Below are 17,176 nucleotides of genomic sequence, written 5' to 3'. Positions count from 1 at the left end.
TGGGAATGGTAATCATGGGAGCATAAAGTGCAGTGAAATTTCATGAAAGATTCCTATGCTGACTTTGTATTTGAAAAAACACTGAACTGAAACGCAAAAAAAAAAAAAATTCGTGCAAAGAATGTGTGAAGCAAGTTTTACACGGGTGGCCATTGTCCCACCTGAATCCCCCTTTGGTGGCGCTACTGAACAAAAAAATCCTTTAAAAAGCATATTTTAAGGTTTCCATGTTTAAAATATTTATAAAGGAAGACAGGGGTTCGAAATGTATCCTCCAGGTGATGAAGACATATCCCCTGAGTTATTGTCTGTAGACACCAAAGTTGGTCATAAAACATTGATGAATCGGTCCCTATAAATAACTGGGAGCATCTACGTCTGCTGTTGATGGCTCCTCCCCCCCCCCCCCCCCAGCTACCTGTAAATCTGCGATGCCATCTTCCAACAATTGGATGAGACAGGCGGCCGCTGAAGCTAAAGGACAAAAAAATTACAAAAAGCGAAATTATTTTATCCTTTTTGCAGAATATTTTAGCTTTTTGCCGTGAGGAGCGCATTCAACAGTGCGAAGGATAAGAGGAGCTGTTGAAAGCTGCGCCGTCAAACAAGGAGTGGAGGAGGAGTGAATCATCGACTGGCGAGGACAGTGCTCCCTGTTTCTTTTTATCTGTGATAATAATAAGCAAACCGATCAGACATATAGGGAACACTACGTTTTTTTGGACCACGGAGACAATGTGATTTTTACGCACAGCTCAAACGGATGACGCGCAACTCAAGCCGTGGACGCGATTCTTGAGGCGCACCTTGCTTTCAGAAGTTTCTTATTATTCCCCGTCTCTCTGCCGTTCACCTAACTTTAAACAACCTTCCTCTTTTCGTGAATGCAGACAAGAGGTAGCGGGAACAGATAGCAAGGCGCGGCGATCAAACATGCCTGAGCCGTTGTGGCATCAGGGGGCGCTGGCTGGAGCTCCCCGAAGCGCCTGAATCTCTCTCGCTCTCCATCCGAGTTGATTTGTTTGCTCTGAGGGGCCGGCAGGTGACCAGAAGTCCGTGATGGCAAAGAAAGGAGAGAAATACAGCCCGGACTCCTCGATCTATACATCCAAGATGAATGTGGTCATCCCGTTCTCGCCCGACGTGCCCTGTGACAGCAGCGGTCAGCGGATGTGGTGGGCTTTCCTCGCTTCCTCCATGGTCACTTTCTTCGGGGGGCTCTTCATTATCCTCCTGTGGAGGACCCTGAAGTACCTGTGGACCGTGTGCTGTCACTGTAACGCCAAGAAAAAGGTAGGTTTGGTGAGGCATGGCTCCCACGGGTGGAAATTTATCACGAGTTTTAATCCTGGTGAGTCGAGCAGTGCGTGACAACAGCGTGTCCAGTTTGATTTTTAAAATGGGCTTATAATTAAATCAGTGTTGAAGTCCCCATTGGTAGAGAACACATAACATGACTCTGAATAATAAACTCTGCTGTTCTTGGTCAAATGTGACACTGTAACTGTGCTAAAAAGATTTTTGCTCCTAACACTGAGAAAGGTGGATTCTCTTCACACTTATTGGTAGATTAACTTCTATTTAACGTAATTTGATCAGAAAAGTGATCCAAGATGGCACAATCTCCATCAGCAATGCGTTTGATTAAGTTATGCTGATCATCCTGTTTTTGGATTCACTATGAGATATTTAGTCTCTAATATATCTTTAACTACAGTGCCTTGCAAAAAGTATCAATTCTCCTAAATTTATTAAATGTTTTATTACGTTTTAGCAACAAAGTACTTTTTACCAGTAAGTATTTCGTAATTGGGAATTTGAAGGACAATAGATTTTTCTTTTTAAAAAAAAACCCAACAAAAAAAAAAAAACAAACTGAAAAGTGTGGTGTGTATTTTTATTCAGTCACCCAAGTGAGGGCTTTATACAACAATTTCTCCCTACAATTACTGTTGTGGTATAGGTTTTCTGCCACATATGAAAGTTTGCATGAAAGCCAAAAGTTACATCTTAGTTTCTTCTGATTCAAACGAATTGTTCGACATGATGGCTGTGGCTCCTACATGGTATGTGGGGGAAAAAAACCTTCTTCCATAAAGGCCATATTTCTTCACTTGTGAGCTTATAGCTTTCCTGTCAACCGATTTCTCCCACCTGAGCTTTGGATTTCTGCAAGTCCTCCAATATTTCCATTCATGTTTTGGCTGCTTCTCTGACATGACGAAATGTTGGAAAGTTTTGGTGACGATACTTTTCTAAGAGCTAAAATTTCAGTAGAAAATGGCAAAAAAAAAAAAAAAAAAAAAAGCAAAATAATGTTAAAGACAACAGGCATCACAATGAATACAGTAAATTAAATTACCTGAATTTATCCAATCAAAGCAATATACTTATAATGACATCATTAAAATAGGAACAAACAGCTATGCTTTCTCCATGTGTTTGGAAAAAAAAAACATAAGATAAATTAAGCTGCACAGTTCAGGCCCTGTTGTAATTGTTCAAATCAAAGAGTCAATACAAGAAAATCCACCTCCACCCCACTTCTTGTTCTTGTAGGAACATCAACTATCATAAGTTATAACTGTGGACAAAGTGCGGCTGTGGATGAACTTGGAGGTTCCATGATAAACAGCATCCACATGTGCTAAAGTTCACTTGTGTTGCTGACAGTGACGGGGGAGGGGAATGCATATGCTACTCTCTATTTATCATGCATGCCGGTCAGGTTTCCTTATGAATATTTTGTTTTGGGGCTTTTCTCACCATCCGTAATAAATTGTCAGAATTGCACAGAGTTGTGACTACTTAATTTATCTTTTTCAAGCACAAATGCATTCAGATGGAAAACCACCAGAAGCTCAAGTAAAAAAAAAAACAAGCATGTGAGGAGTAGAAACGTAATCTTGTGGTGTTTGGGACTTGCAGTGCATATGAGGTGCTGTGTTGCTGATTGTAGTTGCATCTCTATGTACAGAGTGAAATTTCCTGTTTAAACTGTACGAAGGTTCCACTTAAAATAACCATGAATGAAAACTAGCCAATTAACTGTTTTTACTACAAATGTCTCATGTTTAAGTTCAACTATTCCATCCTCGAAGGATAATTAGAGTGTATAGCAACTCTTATTATACATGTTGTAAATACATCTTAGTATTTACAACAATCCATTTCTGGATTTAGCATTGGTTATTCTTGTAGTTATTGACTGCTTGTGGTCTTTATTTTTTTAAATGAAAGCTAAATTTATTGCTTCTGATACTGAAGGACAAAGATAGGAAGGCTGCTAATTTAGCCTGAGGAGGAGTATTTAGTCTCTTTAATAATCCATTTATCAGAGAGAAAAATATAAATGTGAGCATCATAGAATTGTTTATATTGCCAGGTTTTATAATATTCTTATGAAGGTACTTTTTGTATACACATACTATAATGGAGGGATCATCTGTTTCAATCTGAAAGCAGCTGAATGTAATTAGCTTAGTTTGAGTTCAGAACCGGTTCAGTTCTAGTAGGAATCGCTGCAGTGACCTTAAAGCATCCTGGAAACTTCTGGAGCTTGATTAAAAGATGGCATTGCTATATAAACATCTCTTTCATAAATCTTTCTTAATAAATGTCTTTTGGCTGCAGGTATTTATGCAGTGCCAGTGCCCCTTAAGTACTGCTTGTCCCAACTCTTCTTTCTATCCCAACTTTTTATTTTTTTTTTTAAACATAGGCTCTCAGTGTTCATCTATAAAAAGCAGAAATACTCAAGGTCTGAAACTACTTAAAAACCGAGGAGCAAAAGTGTTTAGTGCAATTAGTAATATTTCAGCTAATTGTTTAAATATTAATATACATGTAACAATGTAAACAGAATTGTGTTAAATACGTTAAATGAATAATGTAGCGACGCTCATGTAAATGCATCAATAATATACAAACTTATTGCATGTTTGAATATAAGTTTAAGAAATTATTAAGCTAAAGCTTCAGTGCCTATATATTAAACTTACTGCTTTATGAGGGTGGCCATTTTTTATCATTCCTGAAAATTGGAAATAATACATTATGGTAATATAACTGTAAAAGACAATATTATATAATTTTTTTGGCAACAATTTTTCAGCTTTTGTAATAAAAATAATTAGGCCACACTTATGTTTTTTTTAATTAATTTGAAAGTGTGGGTTTGTTATTAAAGTTATGGAATTGTCTAGCAAATAAATAAAAACCAAGGTGAAAATATAACTTTTTAAAAGCACGTTTAAAGTAGAACAATTGAGGACGATAAACATAAAAAGACGGAAATGTTGTAATAATATCTCACAGGTTGACATCCATTTCCAAGAATGCTAGCTATTCATCCATAACTGCAGGTCTTCTTTTTTGAGTGGCATGTGAACATCTAACAAATGTTAATTTTAAATCATGCAAAAAGTTAGCAGTCTATTTCCTAATTTGCTAGATTTTTTAAACAAAAATATTTCACATAGCCGTCAAAATGCAAGAGAAAAACAACAACAAAAAGGCTGGTATTAGTTCTTTCATTTCCACAGCTCACCAATATTTCCATGTGATTTAAAAGAGAGCAGTCAGATTTTGTTTTCCTGCTTTGATTTTTGCCAAGTGGAGCGAGTGAGCTCCACCAACCTGTTGTGCTACTCTGTGGGAGTGAGCCATAGATGGAGCATCCTTTCACTCAGATCTGCCCATTTCCTTTGCATTTTACTTTCTCTTACACTCCTGGCATTCATTTTCAACCTTTCCTCCCGTGTCTTCTTAAAATTCTCTGTTCCTCGTCCAAGAATCGGTCTCAATCCAACGCGTCAGAAATGCAGTGTCAGGTGCTTACAGTATGCGCCATATGAATAAGTGTTTTGGTTGCTAAGCAACTAGGAAGCAATGGATTTCATTATAAGAGTAAATGTCCGTGTGTTATGCAGTTGTCGAGGCTGTGAGATGTGGCAGATTGTGTTGGAGGAACAATCCACCCCACTCCCTCCCTACTCTGTGCATGTCATTAACAGGTCAAACAACAAGATTTCAGAGAATGCTGCATAGAAACGAGTTGATAATCTGTTTGATCCTTCACTAGATTCCACCTCGTTTGTCATTTGCCACCCGCTGTTCTGACTGATCTGACACTGAGGCACTGAAACTGTGGGTTTTGTTTTCCCAGTCTGATGGTAATCAATAAAGCAAATTATTTGTGGGATTCCGATAAGTCACAACTGTTATGGGATGGGGTGGTGGGAATTGAAGATACATTCTTTATAAATCGAACAGTACTCAGCGCTGAGTGAAAAGAAGTTGTGGCAGCTCGTTAGTCACTTCATTAGCATTAAGAGTGCCTCCACCTTCCTTTGTGGTGGCTCAATTACATAGCAACTTAACTTTACCGTCACTTCATTAAGCTTCTATATACTCAATTTCTTTACTTGTCAGGTCTGCTGGTGTGCTTTTTCTACTTAAAGTCCTTTCAAATATTTGAAGTATGTGTTTCTATGATTCACCACTATTTTGTATATTATGTATGTATTGGGATGAAGGGTGTGCAATTTTTATTGTTGAGGTATTTTACTGAGATGTATCTGTCTTGCTTTAATTTCTTCAACGCTGAAAAGAAGTGTTTTGCATCTTACACGTTTCTTATTTTTGCCTTTTCAGTACGCCTAAATATTAATTCCCATGTTATAGAATTGTTTTGACCTCTTTATACCTTTAACCATTTGTTATAGCTGTCAATGAGTTGTTTAAATTAGAGGATTTTTTTTCCCTCCACTCTTCTTGGCAGGGATGCTGTAATTCAGACACTTTTGGGGAAAGAGGCGGTTCTGAGAATGAACTTGTTCAAGGTCACTCCAAGCAACAGCAATCCATTCTTTGGATCTTGTCAAAGTACATACTTTGAGATACTTATTTTTCTTCAAGTATATACTTTGACAAAAATCTTCAATTTCCTTTTTCAGGCATTCAGTTGTAAACTTCTGAGGAACATTGTGTAGCTGTGTGACCCGAGTGATCGTGAGGTTAAGGCCTAAAATCAGATTGCCAGACATTCTCTTTGTGGATTTTCTGCCAGAGTGCAGAATTCATGGTTCCTATATGTGCTTCAAAGCATCCCCCGACCATCACACTACCACCATCTTGTCTGTCAGTCTATTTTTTTTGTGCAACAAATGTAACATGATCTATTCCTTCCAAAAACCATAAAAAATTGACCCCATCAGTACATAGAATATTTTCATAAAAGTTTATTATTTTAATATTTTTTGGAAAATTATATTAAAACATTAAATAATGTTGTTATAGGGCTACTGCTGTTATACCTGGTACATGTGTGGTATATGGTGGGCACACTGTGCATACCGCAGCATAAAATGTGTCAGAATGCAATGTTGGAACATTATATAATTAATGCTGTGAATCTTTCAATGGCGTTGAATCACAAGGACGATATGCAGTTGTATGACAGGGATAAGAAATAAGCAGCAATAAAGATTATCATGTTTTTGACAGCATTTTTGTTTGTGTCTTCAGTTATTAACTGTAGCAGAGTTTTAAGAAATGATGAAAAATTAATGCTAAAATGGACCTTTCAAAGATGGCCGCACAAGCATTGCAGCACAGCCAGCTGCTACAGGAAGTTAGGAGAGTAACACTATATAGCCCCCATTATTAATTTATATTTATTAAAAGGTATTTGGATTATTTAAATCGTCTTCTGATATAGTCTTGATTAAGCTCTATTTATCTCATTCTTTTACTACTTTTTCCAGCATAACAGCATCCCCATTAAGTTTTAGTCTCTGTCACTAATATCTATTTCAAGAGTGGAAACGTACAGGAGTGGAATTTATTCCAAGTGTGCAAATATATTGTTAGCAAGTAGCAGCATTTCCTTTTGAGATTATTGCACACATTGGCACTACAATAACGACTGTGTACGGTTTCTCTTTTCTACACACGGGATATAAAATACTTTAAACTCTGTATTTAATTAGGCATATTATTTGAGTGTTTTTATTGGAATAAATGTTCCCAAGGTCGTTCATGCACAGCTAACATGTAGCCTCTGGCAATGACTCAGAAGTTTCAGTAGCATCAGGTGGTGATTGGCGGATTCAGTTTGAGAGCTGCTCTCGTGGTGCTTTAAAGTGCAGTCTGAAAAATTGCAGACAATTAATCATATACTCCTCAGTGTATGATTACTAAATCACACACTCGGGAGGCATGATTTAGTAAGTTCAGACAGCTGAGTGCTACTTTGCTGTTGTTTCTGTGATGTGCTTAAAGACGAGCGCAAGCACAGCATGTCAAGCATGGTGAATGTTGATGCAGCACGCTGGTGGAAAAAGACCCATTTATAGTAATAATATGAGAGTCTGAAAGTAGCACAGAAACATTGACATTAATTTTAGTTATTTGAAAATGGCCAGTGCGTATAAATTAACAATCGCTTCAGTTCATCTTGTAAATGTGAAATATTTATTTATTCATGAAGACAGACAAATTTCCATCTGCAGTCTGAGGCTGGTTGATTGTATGAAAGCGGGAGTAAAACATTAAATTACACCATTTAATTAAAAAATAATAGGTGTATTTAAAAATCAATAGCCACTAATCATGACTATTGATTGTTTTTTATGGGATCCCAGATGTGATATCAGTTTTTGAAGTATTGGCTTCCCTTTTGGAGAATGCTGACTACCTACAGGCATTTCCCTGTGTGGGAATTACATTGTCCTTATTACTCTGCTGGACAAGTTTTCATTTTCCTTAATTAAATTATTCAGCCAAAATTTGGCCAAACCATGTACATCTTTATTCACTAATAAAGTATACAAACATGGTATCTTGTTTTATCAAGGTAGGTAAGTATACGTTTAGTTGAAATATCTTAATGAATAATATTTTAATGGTCTTTCTGTTTGCGTTGAACTGATCAGACAGTAATTCACATGTGACAGAACCTCACTGCTCATTTTCATCTGTGATGTTTCAGTAGTTATGCTGTTTCTCATCTGTGTAAGATTCACCACATTTAATTTCAATTTGTTTTTGACTTTTAAATGAGTGTGAATCTATTATCACATCCACATGCTTACAATCTTTTGCTAATGGTGGTTTTCCCCCTGCCACCATAACATCTGGATCTCTAATTACAGACTTTGAAAAGAAAACTGAGATATATTCATGTTTCTTAATCATTATCTTGACTGTTCTTCAGCTTCCCTATTGATTGATGCCTTTAAATGTACAATAGAGTGATCTGCATTCATCTAAAAGCAATATGACATGGATAAACTTCAGCAAAATCGTTAATATACAACCTAAAAAATGGTTTGAGTGTAAAACCCTAAGGAAGACCAAAAGTGACTATAAAATGTGACTTTAGTGATTGTTTTCTGTTTGCATATGATTTTATCTCTATGTGTGTGAACTAAAATGTTTTATTGTAAGAACATGTGTTTATTGTAATAAAAATCATTTCATGATGGTTAAAGATATAGAAGGCTTTCTGCAAGTCAAAAAAAATTGCCAATACTAGTCGATTATTATCTACTTTAACCTTAACATTTTAAGGCTGCTGCTTTTGGGCATTTTCTTCTTGCACTACAAGTAAACTTAAATCTCTAGACACTTTACTGGTGATTTTAGGCTATTTTGTTAGTTTGTCCTTAACTGACCTCAAATCTTATAACAGCAAAATATTACAGTGGACTTTAGTTTTTGGTAAGAGGCTGTTTTTATTTTAAAATTTTGAAAAATGAAAACCTAAAGGAACTGAAGAACATTTATTTAGGTTTTTTAGTTAATTTAGTAGTTGGACAGCAATACTCTAAACTTGTCATTTATATTTGAGAGAATTACGTCATGTGCAGCTGAAACATGTTGGTGTTGCTCCACTGGTATTGTCAGCTCATTACGGTGGCCGACAGGTGCAAATGCGCAGCAAAAGAGAAAACATGCAAACAAAAAAAAGACACGCGCACAAATTAAAAGCGGCAAACAAAAAGCAAATAAAATGCAGCAAACAAAAAAGAAGACACCCCCGAATGAAATGCAGCGAACAAAAAAGAAAACACCCCCGAATGAAATGCAGCAAACAAAAAACGAAAACACCCCGAATGAAATGCAGCACACAAAAAAGAAAACACCCCCGAATGAAATGCAGCATACAAAAAGTGTTGAAAACGGAAGTGCTCCAGACCACTAGGGGGAGTCAAAGAAAATAGTATTCATTTCTATGGGACCAGATGCAAGATTCAGAGAAAGAAATTTGAAAGAAAGTAAAGTATTACTATATTTCTTTTCAGATACGCCGTCTTTTATAATATTTATAATAATATTATAAATATTTTATAATATTTATAATAATAATATTATAAATATTATAAAAGAAGATATATTATTATAATAATATTATAAATATTATAAAAGAAGACATATTATATTATTATAATATTTATAATAATATTATAAATATTATAAAAGAAGAAATATTATATTATTATAATATAATATAATTATAATTATAATATGTTGTTTGCGTCTCTCTTTTTGTTTGCTGCATTTCATTCGGGGGTGTCTTCTTTTTTGTTTGCTGCATTTTATTTGCTTTTTGTTTGCCGCATTTAATTTGTGCGCGTGTCTTTTTTTGTTTGCATGTTTTCTCTTTTGCTGCGCATTTGCACCGTATGTCCCTCTTTAAATGCAAATTGATTATTATAAAGCAGACTGAACAAGTGCCTGCTATTGTTTTTTAAAAACTTATTTCAATGCAATATTTATAGTTTGCTCTAAAGAAAAGAAATAATCCTAAATATTTTTTGAAAATGGTTAATTTTCCAAAATGCAAAACAGAATTAAACCACATGAAAAATGACTCCCAGAAAACATACATAAACTTAGTATTTATTTTTCATAATTTATTAGTATTTAAGGCTACTTTGTTCGTCACTACTCATTTTAATAAGTGAAAAAGAATTCTCCTCCTGTTCATTTAATTGCCCATGTGAGTATTAGCTACTTATTAGCTACTACATTGCACAAAATAAGCAGCAGGCTGCAGCTTGGCTGCCATTGCTCCATCTGTGATCTCAGAGGTTTGTGATTACCACAAATGGGTTTTTTTTCTGCCTCATAGCCTGCTGCTTTTTATTACAAAAGATGCACTTGATAGCATTTTTAGATGTTATAGAAACTGCTGGTGCTTGCATATAAGTATGGGAACTCGTGTCAATTCAATACATCTCCCTTTATGTAAACACAAAATGCTTTCAGTTTAGGAATGGTGAGCAACAGCATGTGGAAAAATTTACTTTATGCATCTGAAGTCAGTCTTCCCCCTTGCTTGATCTGTATTCGCAAATTTTAATGTATTTTATTGGAATTATAAAACAATGTATAATTGTGAAGTTGAGGGAAATTCATACATGATTTTGAACCTTTTTCACAAATAAAAATCTTAAGTCAGACCCACCTTTGTGTTCAGCCAGCCCCACTATATTTAATTTAACCGTGGACTTTAACTGGGTTGTTCTAGTCCAAACCTGACACACGTCTAGCTGTTTGTGTCATGTTTGGGTGTTGTCCTGCTGGACACAGTCTTAAGTCCGTTGAAACCTTTGACGGGTTTCATTCCAAAAACATTGCATTGTGTATTTAGTCCTGTCCTCGCCATCAACTCACACCTCCGTCCTCCTGCTTGCTTCATCATAGTAGCGTTTGTCACTGCTTTTCATTAGTACTGACTCATGAAGCTGCTGCATTAATGAAGATGTGCATTGGTGGTTGTCTTCCACACGTAGCATTTTAAATGTACAACAAAAAGCTCAATTTTCCACATCTTTGCAGCTCTAATTCAATGACTTGAATTAGACTTAAGTTAGATTTCTTGTCTAGTTAGACATTACAATTAGACAATTAGTTATGCTGGATTTTATTTAATGGTTTGAACAAAAATGGACCCCATCCTATTTTATGTTCAAAAACTTTAGAACACTTATGTGAAATTATTACAGTTAAACACTATTCTGTGTTGGTCTATCACATAAAGACTAAGTTAATAAAATACATAGAAGTTTTGGTTGTAACATGATAAAACCTATAAAAAAGAGTTCACAAATTGATTCGGTGAATTCATTCACTCAGTAAAATATTCATTGCGAGATCTCATTGTTGGGAGACATTAATAAGCTAAAATGTAGAAAGAAAGGTCTTAAAGATTTTTGGAAGATATTTCAGGATCTTTAATTCTACATCTTGTGTTATTAATAATCTGATTTATATTAATATACGTTTAAATAATTGATTCATTCAAGAAACTATCTGAAGCTACTTGTTATATTAAAGTTTAATGTGCTGACCCTTTGACAAACGATCATGGTGAATTCTGGGAATAGACTCACCGTGCTGATCAATGACCTCTAGTGTCAGACGGACTTGATTTAGGTGAGGTTGTGAGACCTAAATTTGGAGGCGCAGAATACTGATTAAAGTGACTCGGAGGAGACCGAGTGCCTGTAATGACTTACTAGGCTCCTGCTGCCATTAAAAACGCATCACTTTTAAGAAACACTCCAGCAGAACATGATTTAAACGTCTCTGTCTGTTGCTAGCAATGAAATGAAATTAAAAATACAAACGTGCCAAGAGTGTATTTTGAAATATAAATGTGAAAAACACGGCACTTCAGTGCTGCTCTGAAGGCATTTTTCTGTGTGTGACCTTAAGATAAAATCTGCCACCACACCCTTTAAAAGAATAATTGGACGGTGTCATGAGTCACAGATCATTATTCTTTGAACTCGGCTTTTAGTGGCATTAACAGTAGACAGTCGTGGCCGATGTGTTTTTCAGCTTACATTTTTAAACTTGGTCATCAAAGTGCTGAGGGATAACAGCGTGATGCCAATTAGGTCTACTTAACGACTATTGCTTCCCTCAGCTCTGCCTATGTTACTGTATTCATTAGTACAACGAAAGAGCGGAGACAAACTCGTACATCAAGCCAAATTGTTTATGATCTTGTTAGTAAGAAATACAAAATAAAATAAAAGTTAATTTGGTGGAAAGAAATTAAATGACTTATTTTATGTATTAAACAGAAACAAACATCAAGGCCACCGCTCTGGGGCTTAACTGAACATCTGCCTTAAAAGAAGAGAAATGTACTAAGCTGTTTAAACAAAGCATGAGATAAAGATCAAACAAATGCATAATTTCTTAATGGGAAGAGATGGAAGCAGTATCGTATTGTTTTAGGGCGGAATTATCAGGGAATGGAACTCTACTTGAACAATAAGGATTTTAATAAAAGATGGGTGAACAAGTTATTGTAATCTTTTGTTATTGATAGATGGATCAATATCACAATCCTTGCAGGGTTGTGGGAGGAGCTCGTGCCCATCTTGAATGGCCATTAAGTGAGAGGCCAAGTATACCACTGACAGGTTGCCAGTCCATCATAGAGAAGCACAGAAACACAAAGGACAAATCTCCATGTACACACTCATGCCTATGGACAACTTAGAGGGTTTCTGGACTGTTGGAGGAAGCTGGTGTACCCAGAGAGAACCCATTCATGCACATGGAGAAAATGCAAGCGCCACGCAGAAAGATAGGGGATCTGAACCTAGGATCTTCTTACTGCAAGGGAACAGTGCTACAAACTGTGCCACTGTGCAGCCCATTTCTGTAATCCCTAAAGATCATAATTATATAAACAAATATATTGATACACCCACACTAACTTTTTGTTCAATGTCCTGTAGCAAGTTACATAAAAACTATATCCTTTCTACAGTCATCAACAAGGTCCTGCTTTTAAGTGTAGTCAACACACATGTAGTACGTAGATTTGTGAGTTTTGGGGTAGACTTTTGCAGAAGCTTAAAGTTTGTCTGGTTTATCTATTTTGTTTAGTGTCAGTGGGATTATTAGCTTGTTGTGATATTTAATTGTGTCCAATTTTAAATCATCCAGGCTGCTGATTTGACCTGAAGTTCAAAACTTGTTTTCCATCTTCATTTTTCCAACCACTTTGTGCCAGTGATAGCAAGACAAACCCTCAACATGATGCTACCACTGCCATGCTTAACAGCTGGAACAACGTTTGTATGTCAGAAAGCCTCAAATGCATGAGTAGAAGTTTGCTGAAGTGGCAGACTAAACTTGTCTCGTTTCCCCTCTTTGATGATTGGAGTCTTTGATAATGTAGCCTCTAACATGTTTTTGAGGGGTTTAGTGTTTCAGAGTGCAAACTAATCTTACTGACAGGTTTTCTTCCTGTATATAAATTTCGCAGTTTCATTTAAATGCCATGTTATTTCAGGAATAGTGCTCTTTTCACCCACATTGTTTTTTTAATGTCTATGGCCAGACAGTGGCCTTCCTTAGTCGTAGAGAGGTCTTCATATAACCAGGCAGATACATTGTCACTGCTGCCAGTTTATTACTGAGAAGCAGGAGGCTTTTGTATCAAGTTTCATGTCATAAATACAAAAGGCAACTGACGGATGAGTCAAACGGCACGCTTGTTGCACACACACTGTGTCCCTGATCTGCTTTTGGGGATTCAAATGCAAGTTCAGATGTTATTTCCCTGGTCGCTATGATTTAGGGCTGGTCTGATAAGATTATTTTACAAAATAAATGATGTAACCTGGGTAAGCCTCAGTTGTCCGGGTTGAAGCATAGAATAACAATCCCCATTTAACTCTATTATCCCCAACTTTCTCCAGCTGAACAGAAACAAAACTGAAATTATTATCTTTGGACCTAAAGAGGAACGACCTAGAGTCGGTGCACAGCTTCAGTTATTACAACTAAAAATCAGCGATCAGGCCCGAAACCTGGGAGTAGTGATGGACTCTGACCTGAACATTCAGATCCACATAAAGATAGTTACAAAGTCGGCCTTCTATCACCTGAAGAACATTTCCAGGATTAAAGGACTAATGTCTCAGCCAGATCTAGAGAAACTCCTCCATGCGTTTATCTTCAGTCGTATTGATTATTGTAACGGCGTCTTCACAGGTCTGTCCAACAAATCAATCAAATAGCTGCAGCTTATCCAGAATGCTGCTGCTCGTGTTCTCACTAAAACCAGGAAGATAGAGCACATAACACCAGTTTTAAAGTCCCTCCACTGGCTCCCTGTCGCTCAAAGAATAAACTTTAAAATACTGTTGTTAGTTTATAAATCACTGAATGGTTTAGCACCACAATACATTAAAGATTTGTTGCTGTTGTATCAACCTTCCAGAACCTCTCAGGTCTTCTGGTTCTGGTTCTGCTCTGCACCCCCAGAACCAGAACCAATTGAGGAGAGGCGGTATTTAGCATCTACGCACCAAAAATCTGAAACAAACTTCCAGAAAACTGTAAAACAGCTGAAACACTGACTTCCTTTAAATCTCAACTAGAAACCCACTTGTTTAGAGTTGTATTTGAAACATAATCAATTGCAAATTTATTGACAGAATCTGACTTGATGTTGTGTTTTTATTGTTGATTCTATGTTGCATTGTGTTTTTGTGTTTGATTTTATGTAAAGCACTTTGAAATGCCTTGCTGCTGAAATGTGCTATACAAACAAAGTTTGATTTGATTTGTTTTATTTTGCAATATCCCCACAATAACATGCAACGTCCCTTTTTGCATATTTAAAAATTGTGGGGGTTTTTTTGTTGTTGTTTGATACCACTGAACTGCCTTAGATAAAAATTTCACTCCCTGGATTTTCCTGTCTGTATTTACTCCTAAGTGAACTGGACGTGTTATTACAGTGTTATTAGGTTAGCTGGGTAGCTCTGAACAGGCTGTAGAAAGTGAAACAAGGCCTGATTCAGTTCTGCTTGTCTGTGACTAATGGTTCCAAACATGATTGCATTTCTCTCTCTTCAGCCATAATATTTCTGAGGATTACTAAACCAGAGAGGTTTAGGTGGGTGGAAGAAATATTTACTTTATATTTATATTGTTCATAATAAGACTTTTCTATCTTCGAATATATTGCTTTACCATTTGGCAAACTCATCTTACTGTACAAACTCTATTATGTTAGATAAAAAATATTAAACAATTTGCTTTGGCACTGTTAGAGATGGTAGTTTGCAGCATTTTGAGGGAATGTACTCCAGGTACTCTGTTTGGCCTCAGAATGGGTAAAATTATACTTTTAGTTCATAACACTAAGACCACATGGGACCTTTGTAGCAAAAGTGGTTCTTAAAGAAGATTCAGTCCCATTTTCAACCTGAGGGCTGCACAGTTAGAACTGGACCCTTAGTTGAACAGATCTTCATTCACCATAGTTTTTGACCAGTCTCAGCATTGATTTTGAAGTAGAAATGCAGTCTGAATTACATCAATAGTAAAATGATCCCTTGCATTTTCTTTTTTTCACCTGTTCTGTCTCACTATATCAGGTATGCCACATGGAGAAGCTGATTGCATACCTATGGTGGGCAGCTTTGCCCTTCAAAAAGGATACCTGGATATGGTATCTTAATTGCTTGATTGGTTTTATTAATTCAGGGTTGCATCGGAATAGATCGATTCCATTAATAAAATATGAGCTTGTGTTTTCTAATTTGACCATCACCTTCCAAAGCTCCTGATGCTAATCTCTCTGCTCTGCGCTTTCTGGGCTTTCTCCAATTGAAGTGGATTTCTCTAGTAGAATTTCAACTGGGCCAATCAGCAAACAGGAGAAGCTGTGAATGATGACATCAACTTTTTGCTCTGCTTTAGTATCGTAGCCCGGCTCTGTTTTTAGCAGCAGAGAAAGTAAAATAAGCCATTCAGTCCATGTTGGCCACTTTTCCAAATATTGAATAAATGTCAACAGTAATCTCATTCGGTCCGGGACATCTCTCTTCGCAGTGGGGGACGGTTGTTACAAGCTGGTGAGCTTCGTAACACTGAACTGGTGCATTACATACGTCACAGCCAAATGTTGTGATTGGGTAAAATTTCAAACTTCAACAGAGTCAATGCCTCCAGCATTAGCTGAAGGTCCAGGCCCTCTGTGTGAAGCAAAATAAAACGTTGGGCTGGTTTTTACCAGACTATGTGTTTGTATGACCATCAACTTTTTCAATCATTTGTATGGGTTCATTAGTGTAAATATGTATGTGTGCTAGTTTGTCACCTGGAATTGCCAAGACGTCACAATGATGAGAAGAATATAGTAGCAAGGGGAAGGTAGCGCTGCTCCCAGAGACTGCAGCAGCCCCAGGCAGAGAGACTCCAGGCACTCCCTCAGAGTAGCCATATGCAGCAGCCCCTGGCCAAAGAGACACAGGGTACCAAACTCCCCCACTGCACCCCACCACCATTTCCCCTAGCATCAAGCCAGCAACAAGCCACACATGTGGCCAAGGCTAGGAATCAAAAAGAACAAGGAGGGGGAAAGCACTCGGTTATGTCCAGAGAGGTGGAAGGAGCAGGACCCCCACCAGGGCCCGGCTCACTCCTCATGAGTCATAGCCTCCCATCCAGACATCCGCCGTACTTTGACGAGGTTCATACTTCATCAGATATTGCTACGAAAAACAAGTACTGTTGACTCCTTTCTGTATTGTGAGACATTTTGTCTTGGATTTGCCTTGGATGATAAACACAATTGGACAGTTAAAAAGGGATATGATCATTCAATTTTTTATTGCCATGTGTGAATGTCTGTATTTAAGACTTTTTAAACTGAATGAGCTAGATCTGAACAGGGGCTTAAATTCAGCTACTCACTGAAAAAAAAAAAGTTTACACATGCAAATGTAATTTCTTTCAGAAACTGTTTCTGTTAAGCAGTGGTGTGGAAATAGCTTTTTTGAAAAATTAAGCCAGCAATAAATTCATTTTATAAAGGCGTGTCTCCAGTCATATGCAGGATAGTCCCTTATATGTTCCAAAACAGAAGTTACTAATTATGATGTTTTTAATAAATTCCATAAATAAACTGCCCCCCACACTCTCTCTCGGTCCACTGTCAGAACTCTTGCCTACATCTCCGCACTGTGTAACACCGTCTAGCTACATTCACACTCAACACGATTGATTACTCCAGATGTAAATCTTTAAGAAAGGCTCACAAATATACATTTCAATTTAGTAGAGAGGGCTCAGTCATTTTCGAAAGCAGCTGGGGACTCATATCAGTGACCATTATTCAGACAGA

At 36.9% G+C, this 17,176-nt stretch overlaps 1 protein-coding gene across 14 annotated transcripts in view; it reads left to right on the top strand.

The window, feature by feature from the left end:
- The first annotated feature begins 448 nt into the window (after positions 1-448).
- The window catches only part of LOC122823516 (calcium-activated potassium channel subunit alpha-1-like), a 105,885-nt gene continuing 89,157 nt past the window's right edge, over positions 449-17,176 (top strand). For all 14 annotated transcript variants that reach the window (XM_044103201.1, XM_044103212.1, XM_044103200.1 and 11 more), the window contains exon 1: positions 449-1,293. In XM_044103201.1, coding sequence (XP_043959136.1) covers positions 1,060-1,293 — 234 coding nt within the window. In that variant the 5' untranslated portion in view covers positions 449-1,059. The remainder of the gene's footprint in view (positions 1,294-17,176) is intronic.

The sequence above is a fragment of the Gambusia affinis genome, linkage group LG20 (genome assembly GCF_019740435.1).
Source record: "Gambusia affinis linkage group LG20, SWU_Gaff_1.0, whole genome shotgun sequence".
NCBI classification, from domain to species: domain Eukaryota; kingdom Metazoa; phylum Chordata; class Actinopteri; order Cyprinodontiformes; family Poeciliidae; genus Gambusia; species Gambusia affinis.
The sequence above is the reverse complement of the archived record's forward strand: the minus strand, read 5'-3'. Positions and strand labels throughout refer to the sequence as shown.